This window comes from Hippichthys cyanospilos, chromosome 15, assembly GCF_059441005.1.
Source record: "Hippichthys cyanospilos isolate Australia breed blue-spotted pipefish chromosome 15, RoL_Hcya_1.0, whole genome shotgun sequence".
Lineage (NCBI taxonomy): Eukaryota > Metazoa > Chordata > Actinopteri > Syngnathiformes > Syngnathidae > Hippichthys > Hippichthys cyanospilos.
The window spans coordinates 10,601,150-10,617,202 of NC_142383.1; the positions used below are offsets into that span (position 1 = coordinate 10,601,150).

Genomic DNA, 16,053 nt, shown 5'->3' on the forward strand with positions numbered 1-16,053 from the left:
CAACATTCCTCCCTTCGTATGCCCTCCTCACATTAATCTGTGAGATTTCACAACACATTCTTCATTTGTTTTATTGTTTGCCCTGCCATGGGGATTGTATCTCAAGGCATCTTGACAGCTGACCTATGGAGGACAAATTTCCCAGTTTGGTGACTGTTTTACTAGTTTCTGGCTCCCAGGTTTCAAATGTTACAAGCAGCTTTGACCTCTACTGGTTTTTCTCCATTTTGGAGAAACATAAAAACTCAGTTTGGGGGGGACCTGCTCGTTCTAGCTCATACTTATTTAGCTATTGCTTTGTTTTCATGAGAACTCTGTAACTTGTTGCTCCTCAGCCTAAGGGGCCAATTTAAATACCACCATCTTGGAGGGCTAATACGTGATTTTCTTGTTATGAAGGGATAATATATATAATACATAATAAAAATAAAAATTATATATATATAATATATATAATATATATAATATATATATATATATATATATATATATATATATATATATATATATATATATATATATATATATATATACACACACACACACACAATATTGCCCTTCTTGGGTGTGACCATTATTTTTTGTGTTTTTAACTTTTCACTTTTCAAGTTTTTCCGTCCATTCTGGTTTCATCTCTGTCAACCACAATACTTCCTTTTTTCCCTGCAAGGAGTAGGATTTGGACCCAGAAGCAGATGTGGAAAAGTTGAAAGTCTTTTATATTTATTTATCTAATACAATTTAACCTAACCACAGATAACATTTGAAATTTGATCTACTCCGAAAACTAGTAGACTCAACACTAGTCTCGGAAAGCTGACTGAGACTTAAAAAAAAACATTTGGATGGAGGGCTTACAATTGTTGTTATTCTGTTCATGACACATTTTCTTAAAATTAAAAAAAATAATAAAATGTGATGGCTAAGACTACCACCAGGCAATCACTCATCTTCCCAACTTTTTTTCCCCCCAATTTTTTCTCTCTTTGTTTGGATTCAGTACAGCTTGGAAACAGGTGAAAAGAAGCTACAAAACGAGTTAATAATCTAAGAGCCAAAAAAGAATAAAACACCTGCTCGGTTTTCTAATTTGCATTTGAATTTTATTGTAACACATTAGTCGTAAAACCATGAATGGGTGTTTTACAATGTGGCTCAACACCAAAAAGTGCTGGGTACTGGATTAATGGACTAAATTTAAATAGTATTGCAGCAGTGATCCAATCTGTAGTTTAGAAACCTGAAAAGTGTCCACTGATTTTACCGTGTCTGAAGGCAGTTTATTCTTCTTTTCAAAGATCTTGTAACTATTTGCTTGGCCACAGATCAATTGGCTATACTTGTTTTACGGGATAGGCTTGATTTAGTCATTTTGGAAACCATCCATCCATCTATTTTCTGTCGCTGCTTATCCTCACTCGGGCCACTGGCTTGCTGGTGCCTAGCCCAGCTGTCTACGGTTAGTAGGCGGGGGAAATCCTGAGCTAGTTGCCAGCCAATTGCAGTGCACACAGAGACGAACAACCATTCATGCACCCAATCACACCTAAGAACAATTTAGAGTGTCCAATACGTCTGACATCCATGTTTATTTACAAGGTCGGAGAACCCTCATGGGCATGGGGAGACCATGCAAACTACACACAGGGAGACTTAACTGTGAGGCTAACGTGCTAACCGCTCTTCCTCCCTGCTGCGTCCCCATTTTGTAAAGTAATCTAACTTTATTAGTTAAATTAGTCACAACTCATACCAGCGCTCTAACCAAAGTCTTTATCACAGCAACCCTTTCAACTTATTATCTAGCTAGGTTTGATACAAACAAGAGATTAGCACTCAAGAGATTAGCACTCGTACTGGTATTGGGCATCCGTAATTTTGTCTATATTTAATTTGATGCTACATTTTTTGTACAATCGATACAAGTCTTTAAAAACACATTTTGCCACTTGCTGTTGACAGAAAATGGCCGCATGTGCTCAAGAATCAGGTAACAACCAATCATGGCTCAGCTTCCAAACATCACATGATCAAACCCAGAAAACATGTTGGCAGTAATTTGGGAAAATGTATTTTGAAAGGTGTTAATTTTCAAAGAATAATTTCAATTCCAAATAAAATATAAACATAATCTTTTTTTTCACTGCTGAAAATGGTGAAATAAGTATAGTATCCTATTAAGGTTCTGCCTTTATCACAGCTTTTGAAAAAAATATGTCGCGGATGTGAGCATTTTTTTTTATCACTTTATATGTGGATTAATGAAAGATATTGAATCAAAGCTTCCACTTGTAAATGGTTAGTAGTTGCGATGCACTCACAACATTGACAAATATCTATCCCAATGCCTGAAATTGATGCTTGGCACAGAGAAGTAATTCCTGATGGATTGTGCTGAACGCAGCTTTAGCCTAAGGAAAAGACCACAGCCTATTTGTTCCCAGATGCACCCTTACTCCACACTCCACCAGAAATATTGTATTTTTTTCCCCCTAGTAATATCATAGTAATTCTGCCCCGTGCTTTTCTGCGCTCTTATCTCTAAACATGCATTAGAATGTCAGACACATCATTCTCTTCGTTCTCCCCATCCCCCTGGTCTCCAAACCACTCCAGCAAATGTTACCCTTTCATATACTGGCTGAGAAAAATGCCCCTCATCCCCCCACTGCAGGTAAGGATTCACAGACTCGATAACCTTTGCCACTGTACTGCAAATGTCAGCCCTGTAGCCAACCAATCACAGTTACTTTAAGCGGGGTAGGGCGGGCCTCTCGTGGTGGCCTCACCCATGACACTGGGAGTGAGCAGATGTGCACACTTGAATGAGAATTAGTCAGCAAGGCTCTCAGGTGTGGCCAGAAGAGACCGACTGAAATACCGCAAACTCTGGGAACCATGTCAGATATCCTATCAGATGAAAGCTGGACTTGAACAGAGATGTAACTGAAGAGGAAGCCTCGAGTTGATTATGTTTTGTAGTTCAAACTATGAAAGCTAATTAGTTCAGCAGGCTGACACATAACATGTCTCACTTGGTCAATTGGAGCAACAGGAAGCACTACATCTCATTAAGCTGCTGCAAGGTTTAAATGAGAACATTGTGTATTTTTCAACGCTTAGGGAGAATAGATGCTCTGGTGCATACATGAACATCTAGTAAAATGGTTGATGTCTGAAAGGCATGCAGACATTAGCGCAGAGCAGGAGGTGTGATGACCAAACTGTAACTTTCAGGAACTTTTGTTTTTATATCAAGTCAAGTTTATTTGTATAGCCCTGAATCACCGCAGTGTCAAAGGACTTTACAGGTGGGAAAAGAAGTCACACAGAACATCATAAATACACAACAGCATCCCCTGAACAAAGCTCCCAGAAGGGGAAGGGAAAACTAAAAAAAAAACATCTGGGGAAAATAACAAACCTTTAGAAGGGACCACAGGTGGGAGGAACCCCCTTGCAGGCTCAACAAGTTCTACTAGATGCCGAGTACTAAAAATAACACATTGTGCCATATTAGGCAGTAAGTGTCCAGTGCAAAGATGCCTTGACATCAGGTGAGGCCATCGGGTAAGATCCTCGTCACACTCTGGCCTAGTGTGTCCATCCTAATAAAAATGCCGCAGAAGAGGTGGTCCATCTCAAAACCCGCAATGGTCAATCAGAGCAGGGCCGCATGACAGCGTTCTCGTCATCTCTCACCATCTACCCCCCTCTCCAAACTGTGAGAAGGGGGAAGAAATGAGAAGAAGAAAGCTGAAACCAGACAGACCCATTAACAAAATGCTTGAGAGTATAAATGTGTTTTTAGTTGAGATTTAAAGATTTTTACTGAGGTGGCTGAACTTCCATAGGAAGGGCATTCCAGAGCACAGGCGCAGAAATGGAAACGTTCCTGCCGACTTCTTTTTAGCCCGGAGCGTCATTTACAAACCAGCGTTTTGTGACCGAAGGTGTCGGGACGGAATGTACGGTGATACTAAGTTGACGAAATTGGAATTAGCTAAATTGTGAAAAATGTTACGAGTAATTAACAACACCTTCTGTTTTTTGGCAGAAAAAAATACTGATTACCTATCAGTTGTCCAGTTAATTTTTCAATTTATATTGAATAAATATCATTAGTTTAAAAAAAATATAAAAATGACATTTTGTTTCACAGAATGAATTATGTGGCATAATTAATGAAGTTGGAAGGACATTCATTCTTGCCACATGTGTTTGTGTTACTATTAGTTGAATGGGTGTCATGTAACACATCTATCCAGCTATTATCTTGGCTGCTTATCCTCGCAGGGGTCGTGGGCATGCATCTTATCTGTCTTTGGGCAGTGGGCAGAGTACAATCTGAAATACTTGCTAGCCAACTGCAGGACACACACATACAAACAAGCATTCACCCTCACAAACATCAATAGGAACAATCCAGTGCCCAATGTACGTACTATGCATGTATTTGGAATGAGTGAGGAAACCGGAGTAAAACTGTTGAAATAATTGGCAAATATCGGCTATACAGATTATTTTTGGCCGATGTTTGAAGGACCATAATGAGTCAATTTAATCGGTGCCCTATTTTAATCTCACTGTTGAGTATGTCTACAATTAACAATGTGTTTCCACTTGGCGAAGGAGGTTGAGGTTAGATTTTGTACAAATTGTTTAGCTGTGCATTTTTATTGTTTATCTAATAATCAACATTCTCTGTCTTTTATAGTTCCTCTGTTTGAAGAACATTCGGACATTCCTCAAGATTTGCCATGACAAATTTGGCCTGCGGAACAGTGAGCTGTTTGACCCTTTTGACCTCTTTGATGTCAGAGATTTTGGCAAGGTGAGTGCATTTTTAACAGTCTACATAAGGTTGCAGTGTATGTGCCAGAACGGGATTATTTCACCCTTTAAACTACGGTGGATTTCCGTCCTTCAGTCATTGAACCTTATTGTTGTGTAACCCTGACGTTAAAATGTGATGTTGTTATTCAAAGACAGCAAATTTGTAACAGCCATATTTAGGTAACATCTGTGGATCCCAATTTTTGTAGATGATGTGTGTTTTTTTTTTAACAATTTGCAGTTGTAATGATGACAAAAATGCACAAGGATCTGAATGAACTTGCTTCAAATGTCATTGTTAAAAGAGATTTAAAACAACAAAAAAAGAATATAGGTTATTGGGTAATGGCAAAACTCCCTTTTTATTCCCAGTGCGTTAAACTGTGTCTTTTGTTATGAATACATTAATGAGTAAGCTTCTCTTTTGGTGGGTACATTGTCCCAGTTACAGCAAGGAGTGTGATTTTTCAGAATTGATTTTGACTGCTGATGATTATGTCTCCAGTGTGGTTTGAAAGTTAATTCAATCTCTTGTCAGATGTCTGAAGCACCACAAATTTGGATTCCAGTCGTTAGATTGCTCTGCAAAGGTGCTATCTGCATAAACTGTATCTGATTGCAGCATGATTAATTACAAGTGTAAACTTGTTATCTGTTCATTTCAGTGACTTTTCTAATGTAATACAACATTTCCATTCTGGCAAGGAGAAACGCCGGGTAAATAAAATGAGAGGGAAGGAAAAACCAGACAAGGACTCTTGGCAGTTTGTAGATAAACCGCAAGACGACATTTGAGAGTCAATGAGCTTGCAGTGAATGGTATTAAAATCAATCAGCAGTCAGAATCAATCACATCGGCCCTCTATATGTCAATTTGGAAATTACTTTTGTATGGTCTCACTGGTGGTGGGCTTGTCTCTCCATTGATTTTTCATTAAGACCAAACATCACATTATAATATATTGAACTGAGTAGATCCCTACTAATGTGGCATCCATTTAAATTGAGGAAAAGGCTCAGATGGAATGTTAAGATAAAAATGTTTTCTTCATTGAGAATCTCTTCAGCACTTCCTCTTCAATAGATTTTTCTTCTTTTGTTACTTTTCCATTCTTCTTTCTTTGTTATAGCAAATAATGTGATCCTAGCCATATAACATACAAACGCCTTATCAGCCATGAGTTCTTTTTTTCTTCATCTAAATTAGAACCCCTCCTTTAGATATATCAAAGACTAAATAGTAATACTTTTCAGACTATAGTCGTGATTTTATTGGCCCATTTACATGATGACGCTTCCGGGTGAAAACGTGAGGATTTACAAATGTGCGAGCAAATGGCACTTATTTCACCCCATCAACTACTTGGCATGTATACACAGTACATTTCCATAAAGTTCTGTGCATGAAATGCTCATCTAAAAGTGAAACACAAAAGGGCAGACTAAGGCTGAAGCTGTCAAGTATTTTTGGTATTCAGGTATTCTACAGAAAATCAAATCAAATAGTGGGTATTCCGACAAAAATAAAAAAAAATTTTTTGTTTTGTTTGGTGAAAAACAATTATAAAAACTGAAAATCACAAGACACATTTCCAGTTAATTATAATAACCAAACAATATTTTTTACAGTACATCGCAATTTCCTTTTTTTTTTTAAATTGAAATTTAAACTGCTTAACAGCAGGCTACTTTCCTCTCTAGAAACATTATTAGATTTTAAATACATCTCTCTTCATAAATTTTCATCTGAGACAAATTTGCTGACTGAAACACCACTTTATTTTGTCAAAAAGTGATAATTAGGAATGGCATTTGTCACGCTTTCCTCATCGAAGTGTGCAGTCATTGACTTCGATCAAACCAGCCTATAGGGATGACTGACTATTTTTGTCCATAGTTTGTTTGATAAAATTTTGGTTTATTTTGAAGTTTGTCTTTTCCGTTTTAAACCTGTATGTTGAAAATTTAAACTGTTAGACAACCTCATAAAACTAAACAATTTCTGTTTTTAAGAGGCTGGTAATGACACTATTTGAACATATACATATGTCTATATGTATACTGATTGGATAAGTTCATTCTAGAACAACATAAAATCCAGCATTATGTTGGCTGGTACCAAATATATATATATATATATATATTTGGTATTGGATTTTATGTTGTTCTAGAATGAACTTATCCAAGCAGCATTCTGAGAAGATGTCACAAGGGAGATAGCTTTATAGCAAACTCCTCTATGAACATTAATCTGCCCCTGTTCACCATTTAATACTTCACCAGTAGCTGCTGTTCACATCCCCTGGACTCTGATTACAACCTTTAGCTCTAATGATGACCTTTTCTCACTCACATCCAAATGGAGGTTTGCGACGATTTCCTACATCATTGGAAAAAAAAAATCGCTTCCAGTCGGACTGAATTGCTTAAAAAAAGAAAAAAAATCATTCGCTGTCTTGAACACCTTAATCATTAAATGACTATACAATAGCGGATATTGTATGGGATAGCTTTCCTACTTTTTCAGCATCCTAACCCATCCCCCATCATTACAAATTCATTATGACATCATTAAACCAATGAAATGCAGCGTATTACAGTAGACCCCTGAGAACATTTTTATTTAAACACCCCCTTTCATCCAAACCCAGCCGTCTCGTTTCCGTTCTCCCAACCTATTTTAATTAGCCACTGAAGGAACATTGCTGTCATTTAAATGAACACGGCAATCAGTTTATTTGGCTGTTGCCATGATTAGCATAATTAGCCTGCACCTGTTAGCCATCCATCAACAGTTTGGTAATTTTCTTCTGTAACCAGAGAGCAAAGGAAGGTAACTTTCTGTGAGATTTGCCTTCTTCATTAGGAGTGCATTAATTGAAATGCAGACGTTATGTGGCTTGCATCAATTTCAATCATCCAAACCGTTGAGAGTTAATTGTGAAGGGCCATATAAGTGCTTACTCATGTAGTTGTAGTTGTGGGTATGGCTCAGCATGGCTCGGTGGTAGAGTGGTCGTCTCCCTGCTGAGAGGCTGTGGGTTCGATCCCTTTACCGTCACGACCATGTCGAAGTGTCCTTGAGCAAGATGCTGAACCCGATGCTCCCGATGCTGTGTCACTAGTTAGTGTAAAGCGCTTTGAGTACCCAAGGTAGAAAAAACATTTTAGTTGTACTAGGTTATTACCCTCAAAATAAAATTGTTTATCTGAAGGTCATTTTCTTCAAAATCAACACTATAATGTAGGAATTCTCCCTTCACCCATGTGTGTCTTCTGTGGATCACTCTCCACCTCTCCCCACTAATTAATCTCACACCCACTCTTAGTCGGGGTATGTTGGTATAAGACAAAGCTCGAGGCAGTGAAGCCACCTCTGTGTCAGGATAGAGTGATTGCCATTGGTTGGAGATGTTTGATTACCCTCTGTTGAGCTTAATCGTTTTCAAACTGAACTCTGCTCCTTTCATTTCCGTTCTGTTCTCTGTGGCTGAAAAATAGCGGGCCACCACCCAGCACGGCCAACATCTAAATTGTTTGTTGGCCATAGTCAGGCTGCCTGTAGGAAAGTCAGATATAAACTCACAACCTCTGAACCGTGAGGAAATTATACAAACCGGTAATTACCCAACCAATTATATATATTTTTTGTAATCATACTGATTAACTACCAACTATCGGGCAGTCGGACAAATAGCAATGAGATAAACCTAAAGATTAAAAAAAAAAAAAGTTCTTCAACACTGCTCCGAAGATGAACAAAAATGCTGAAACGGACCAATGCAAAAATGCTATACAACTTTTTTTTTTTAATCAACTTTATGAGTGTTCAATGGAAATAAATAACTGGTGACATGGCAGTGATTCATTTCTGTCACTGAGAGAGTACATTCGATGTGATAAATGGAGGCCACTGGGTCAAATTCGTCGTTCAAGTCATGATTGAACAGCTGTCTATTACACAAAATTGACTAATTAGCAATTTCTTAACAAATGATTAATCTTATTTCTTTGCCAGGAGGTAATATAGGAATTATTTTGGCACGGTGACAGTATTACTTTGCCTTACCACTACCACTGCAACAGGAATCAAGTCAGACCAACCAAATCTTCATTAGCCACTGTGAAACACATCCTTCTTCTTCCACCAGACACTTTAGTGTCTGCTTACACTGCCCTCTTACCTCGCTCCCTGTCCATCAGGACCCCCAACTGCAAGTTCTTCCTAGACATGATCAATAATTCATTCTAAATGCCACAGTACTGATGATAATTCATTTGACATGAATTATAAATGTGTACTTCCTCTCCCTTCTGTGCTTATACCCGCTTCCATCCCCATCTCCCATGACCTCATTATCCCGACAGCTTGTTACTGCAATTCATGTAGATACAGGTGGTTGCTGAGCAATCGGTTGTTGTCTGGGGCACTGTCATTACATATTGTGTTCTTATATTGGTTTGGTTTGGTTGGTATTATGGTATTATGGTTTGATGACTGAGACGATGGTACTGGTTAGTCTCCAAGACCTTGGTATTCATGCTTCTCTTTTTCAATTTGCATGATGGATAGTGTTAGAATAATTGCAAATACTGAAAGTTATCCCATATTTGTGTTATGCAATCAGTTACTATGTTTGTTATTTAATCAGTATATTGGTAGATTAGGATGGATGTTTTCTGTTACTGTTGGGTTTGAAGACGAGGAATTGACAGGTTTCAAGCAGTTGTAAGACGGAGACAGGCCCGTGACCAGAGCAAAGGGCAAAAGCAGAACAAATCATGCTTAATGTTCCCCCGAAAAAAGCCAGAAGCATGGAAATTTCATTCCATTCCATTCTGATTCCTCAAATTTCATTCCTCATTATCACAAACCAATTGATTACATTGTTGCCAAATGTCTCCTCCAACCCTTCAGGGCACCAATGACTTTGTACCTAGGGCCAACCCAAACGAATAAATGAGAAGTGGAAAGGATCTGTAACCAGAGTGGAAGGAGCTTTCAAAAGGTGTCGGTTCCTGTCTGCTCTCCTTGCGAGTAAAAGGCCCCTGTCTTCCTTCCGTTTGTTGTTTATTGAATGTTTTACGTTGCTTGAACCTAGCAGATAGAGCATACGTTTCGGTTTTACACAGTCTGAGATGTCTTCTAAATGAAATTTTCTGAAGTGGCATATATGTATTTATATATATATATATATATATATATATATATATATATATATATATATATATATATATATATATATATATATATATATATATATATATATATATATATATATATAATATGAATAATCTGAAAGGTGATCTGTCAAAACAGCAATTGTGTATCAAAATGTGCAGTCATTTACACATTTACATCTTTCACTCCAGCCTATATTGAGCACTTGAGTGTTGCTAATTTATGCTAGACAGCTATAATGGAACCTGAGCCATCGAAATGCACTAGCAACAGGTGCTGTATGTCAATGTCAGCATAATTAAATCTCTTAGCACCCTGAATTAGCGATTGAATGTGGTTTCAGAACAACACCGTGCTGTTCTGGTAATCGAGAGCAACAGTTGTCTGCTCCACTTTTCCTTCAGTGGCAAAAACACTACAACAGACGGCTGGCTCTATTGTAGGTGGATTTTTCTATGCAAATTGAGCTGCATATTGATATTGCACTCTATCAAGTTTGTAGCACTTATGGTGAAAAGCTATTGCACATGCACTACTTTTGACAAGAACCTACAGTATATAATATTCATCCATCTATTTGGCACAGCTTGAGCAAAACAGTTGCATTGAGAATCCTTTAGCATTTTTTATTCATTTTTCTTTCTTGGTTTTTAACTTCATGGTTACTAGAGGATGTGCCTCTTTTGGAGGGAAAGATTGTCTTTATAGCACTGTAGACCCAAGTGAGGGGACCGTGAAGAAGAAGAGGCCCTCCAGAGTGAACGGTATGAGTTCTCATTATTCCCAGTTCTTGGATTCCTCCCTGCAAGGCAGTAGAGGTGGAAACGTGATGGACTGGTACATTCTCTAAGGAATCAATTGCATTAAAAAAAAAAAAAAAAAAGATGAAGAAAGAGAGAAATAGCAAAGCCATTTTTTGACCGGCCCTTATGCGTCATAAACAGACATTTCAATGTGGATGATACACTATTATGAAGCAATGCTTGCTCCATTTGCTCCTAAAATGCAAAATGCTCCCAGTCAGCAATTTAGCAACACTAAGCTGTGGATTGGAATCCTGTAGAACATTCAGCTGAAGAATATTTGTCACACAGTGTGGCGGCATTGAAAAAAAAAAAAAGCGGCTTTTCAACAAAGATGATTTAATCATGTGCTACCAAATGACAGTGTGTGTCATGTCAACAAATGCTCTGTTGACAATGGGGCTGGCATTCAATCACCAAAACAGAAACACAACAGTACAATTGCGTTCTATCATTCTACTGCCCTTGGATGGTGTACTGTAACTAACCATGTATACCCAAACCGTGTACCTCTATGAATAAAATGCATTACTTTGGCAAAGTACACAAAAATCACAGTATCAGGTATAGGTGACCAGAGAAGTGAAATAACCGCCTAAGTCAATTGGATCATTGACTGCAGTGTCAGGGCTGCCATTAAATGCGTCCATCAAGAGCAGGACATCCAAATGGTGGATGACACTCACGGGCACAGTCAGATGGACACACGTACTGAGTGCGCATGCACACCACCTCTCTTGCCAGCCATGGGCCATAAAGTCTCAGCTGGAGTCAATGCTCTCTGATTTCCACTAGCAAAGGGCTGTAAAATGGAAATTAGACTGAATGGATGACATGGTATCTCATTACTGGCGGCATGCATTATACAAAGTTGTAGCAACACTTTTAAAAAGCGATATTGACGGGCTGATTTTGGCAAGAGAATTTAGCTCACTTTGCTTTTTTTACATTCTCTTAATCCAATTTCTTCCAGCTCTGCCAAACTCATCTGCCAATGTGCCTCCAATTTTTTAGTCACTTTCCTTCCAGTTACACTTTTGTGATACATCTGAGACCAATCAGCAAATCAAAAAGATGAAAATGATTGTTGAGCATAATTTCATGTCGTTTCTACAGTATGGTCTATTACGAGGTGCCATTTGAGATTTATTTTGTTATTTATTATTTTGTTTGTTATTATGCTTTTAAATTAATACTGCGTCTTTTCCCGTGAAGCATTGTGTTTGTCATACTGTACAGTAATTCAGATGTCAATAAAAGCTATCTGCCACGCTCCTTATTGTGTTATTAACACCCCCTGTAGTGACCACAAAATTGAGGTCCTCCTCCATGCTACTCATCATTAATTTTCTTGCATGCTGCAATAAGGCACAACCCAGTTGAGGACAGTAGAGTGGACCACCTGACGCGTGGGTTAGGTTCAAACCTTCTCTAATTCAGCTCCTAATTAAAGTTAGTGAACATTATCTGAGACAACGAATAAAGTATGAAAAGACAACTGTGCCATTTTTGAATGGAAGACGTACTGCTAGTAATATTTATCTAGTAGTTTGAGCAAGTGCAAGAGAAACCCCTTTCACCTCCACTCTATAATTTGTGTTAGGACCCTCAATTTGTTGTTTGTTTATGCTTCAACTAACGTGTTGACTTACCTTGTTACCTGAGCTAAAACACTTTACTTATGTTTCAAATACTTTTAGATAAGTACCAGTATATGTATATACTATATCATGGCTATACTATGTTAAACATGGCCCATCCATGCATCCATTTTCTATAGCCGCTTATCCTCACTAGGGTTGTAGGCTTGCTGGTGCCTGTCTCAGGCATGTCAGGGCAGCAGGCGGGGACAGCCTGAACTGGTTGCCAGCCAATTGGAGGGCACAGAAGAACAAACTACCATTCACACACCCAATCACCCCTAAGAACAATTTGGTATGTCCAATACATCTTTCATGCATGAAATGTAGAAAGAAGCAGGAGTGCCCGGAGAAACCCCACACGGACATGGGGAGAACATGCAAACTCCACATAGAAAGGCCTTAGAGAGCTGGAATTGAACACGCGACTCTGAACTGTGAGGCAGAAGTGCTACCCACTCTTCCACCGTGACGTCCACATTACATATATAGAAGGAGATCATTTCATTATTGAAATGCAACAGTGATGACAAATTCCAATCAACTGGTTAAAGTCAAAATAGATATGAATTCAACAGAAAAGTTGTCAAGGTTATCTCCTTTATGTCCTGATGGTGTCATCAAACGGTACAGCATTTGCTGGGATATTTCAAAGCTGAGTTTGAAGCTATTGGGATGAGAACAAGCACCTCTAAATCAGAGGCCATGCTTCTCAGTCGATAAAGGTTTGAATTAAACTCTGCGGGTCAGGGATTGAAGAGCTACCTTAGATAGAAGAGATCTCCGGATCACTAGTACGTGAAGGATGTCCACAGTGATGCGGGCTCAATTTGTCATCCGTAAAAGGGGAGGTGAGCCAGAAGAGGAAGCTCGCAATTAATAGGTTGATCCGCATTCGACCTGTCCTATAACATTGAGTAGTGACCTAGTAGATAACAAAGACAAGCAGCAGAGGACTGTGTTCAATATTGATACCAGAAACAGTTTTCAAATCAACAAAACAATATATTTTAAGGTTTTTGGTAGCAGTTTGATTACAAAAAATTAAATCTTTTAATGTAATCATTGGGCATTTTTCCCTTCAGATCGTACGTTCCACAAATGATCAAGTTTGACTGACTTATCTGATTGTTTTGTTGACATTCCCTTTAGCGCAGCTCCAGCTAGTGGATGCATAATGCAATCCCAGCTACTACTGTAGCTTCTATTCTATGCGCCTCATAATGCGGTGCACCCAATATATGCAACAGTTTTAAAATAGGCCATTCACTGAAGGTACACCTTATAATCTGGTGTGCAGTTCTGATACTTAAACACTTAAAAGTTTAAGATAATGAAAGCACAGAGGATTTTTTTTTTTTGTCTGACTACGAACTGACACATTTTCTAAGTTTTGGGGGAGCTCACTGACTTGACTCTATCTGACATTTTCTACAACCTCTGACTGAGTCACTGTGTGTACTTGCGTGTGTGTATAGGCCTTACATGCTGTGCTGTCTGCCTCAGCTACAATTGCCAGTGGAGACAGGAGAGTGCCCATACCTGCTCATCATCCTGCTGCTCCAGCCTAGCCCTGGACAAAAGCATACAGCAGCTCCTGCCAGAGACTGCATTATGGAGATTAGGGTGAAAGATTGACAAAGAGGGAGAAGGGGGGATGGACGAAGACAGGCTCAATGATAGCAGCTAGGTTTCAGGGAAGGCAAATTAGTTTGCTGGTGGATGCTCCCCTAAAGGCAAAAAGGGAAAATACAAATGATAATAGAATCAAGGTTTGGACTGCTCATATATTTGTCAGCTCACATAGATCTGAAGATGTACTCAAATCGCCAACAAACACACTACTGGTAGATAAAATAGCTTTCTTTGCACTATAGTCTTTATTATGAGTATTGTGTACCATTTACAAATTAATACTGGATCAGACAGCAAATTTAACACTAAGTCATTCATAGAGATCTGATTGGGCTACAGCAAACAAAATACAAGCTTGAACAGTGTGCAATGTGGCTTTTTTTCTTCAAATTGGAAATCACCGCAATGGAAGGAAATATTGAGAATGACAGCAGAACACAAGTGTAATTTTAAAGAATGTACCCTGGGAAAACAATAGTGATAGAAACCTTAAAAAGACAGTCACACCTTGTGCAGTGAAGAGGCTCTCAGTTTTAGCACATCCCACTCTTTGTGATAAAAGAGCATAGCTGAGAGGATGGCTTGCTAAATGCCAGACACAGCACGCCTATGCTCTCTCTCAGTCTCCCAATCATTTGACTTTCTACACGTGAAGTGTGCGTGTGTTTGCTTGTGTTTGTTCTAGGGCTAAAAGGTGTAATAGAGAAATTTGACTTAAAAAAATCATTCCTACCCACTTATAAGTATAGACATCAAAACAGCATGTCGAGCGACAATTACAGCAACAATTGTTAATGTTTTGCACGATAGTAAATTCTGCCGGAAACACGGTGAGCTCTACTTCAAAATATACCTTGGTTTTTCAAATAATATATGGATGCTTTGGCGCACTTTAATCCTGAAGTTGTTCAATATGTTGTGGCGTAACAGCTTGAATAGTTTATAAATGTTATAAATAGCATTATGGTGTTTTGAAATGACATTTAATTGCCAATTCAAGGCGCTAACAGATCAGTTCATTAGACTGACATTGATATAGGGCACCTGTTGCTCAATTTCTGTTATAGCTGTGTCTAGCGTAAATTAGCTGCTAGCTAGCAAAACTCCCATGTTCCATAAAGGCTAAGAGGATAGATGAAGATGACTGCACACTGACAGCCTGACACAGTTTCTGTTCCTACTGATCACTTTTTAGCAAACCTTGCTGACTGAAATGTTTTCATCTCAGACTAAAATTTATGGGGCGAAATTTGAAGGTTGGGGGAAGTAGTGTGCTCCTAAACAGTTAAAAAAAAAAAAAAAAAAAGATGATCATGAAATATTTATGAAAGGTCTGTCTTTCCTAATTATAAGAAAGTGTGTTGTATGGTCTTATGTTCAAAATAGTTTTTGGGGTAAAAAAAAAAACTTTTTTTTTTTTTAATCTTTATCTGAATTCTTGATATTTCAACCAAATTTTACTCAGCTGCACATTTCTAGTTCTTTCATTCTTTTTCAGTTAATACTTACCCTTCCAATGTGTTAGAATCACAATGAACTCACGTGACTTATGAACTTAATAACTCACATATTCAAGAACCTCCCTGTAGCCCAAAAACATTCAAATCATTAGACTAAAGCTCTAAAATTTAGAGTCAGTACTAGAGCAAGACGAGACTTTGAGGTCGGACTATTACTGGATTAATAAAAAAATGGTTGTGGATGTGATCCAGTTTTCCCTCAGAAAGAGAAACACTGTTACCTTTAGCCTTGCCGTGCTCTGCAAAAGGCGGCAAGCCGTGAACAGCATTAACAACCAAGTAAACTGCCTGCACCTGCAGCTGTGCACCAATATGGACAACGGAGGATTTTTAGCCGACTGCCACTCACACACACAGTGGAGACTTTGTTAGTCTGCTAGCACACTAGGGCCTTACTGGTACAGCATGTTTCCACCCTGACGAGAACAGTGTGGTTG

At 38.5% G+C, this 16,053-nt stretch overlaps 1 protein-coding gene across 8 annotated transcripts in view; it reads left to right on the forward strand.

Moving 5' to 3' along the window:
• Positions 1–16,053, forward strand: part of vav2 (vav guanine nucleotide exchange factor 2) — a 154,073-nt gene that overhangs the window by 44,114 nt on the left and 93,906 nt on the right. For all 8 annotated transcript variants that reach the window (XM_088435350.1, XM_088435356.1, XM_088435353.1 and 5 more), the window contains exon 2: positions 4,718–4,834. In XM_088435350.1, the coding sequence (XP_088291476.1) occupies positions 4,718–4,834 (117 nt within the window). The remainder of the gene's footprint in view (positions 1–4,717; positions 4,835–16,053) is intronic.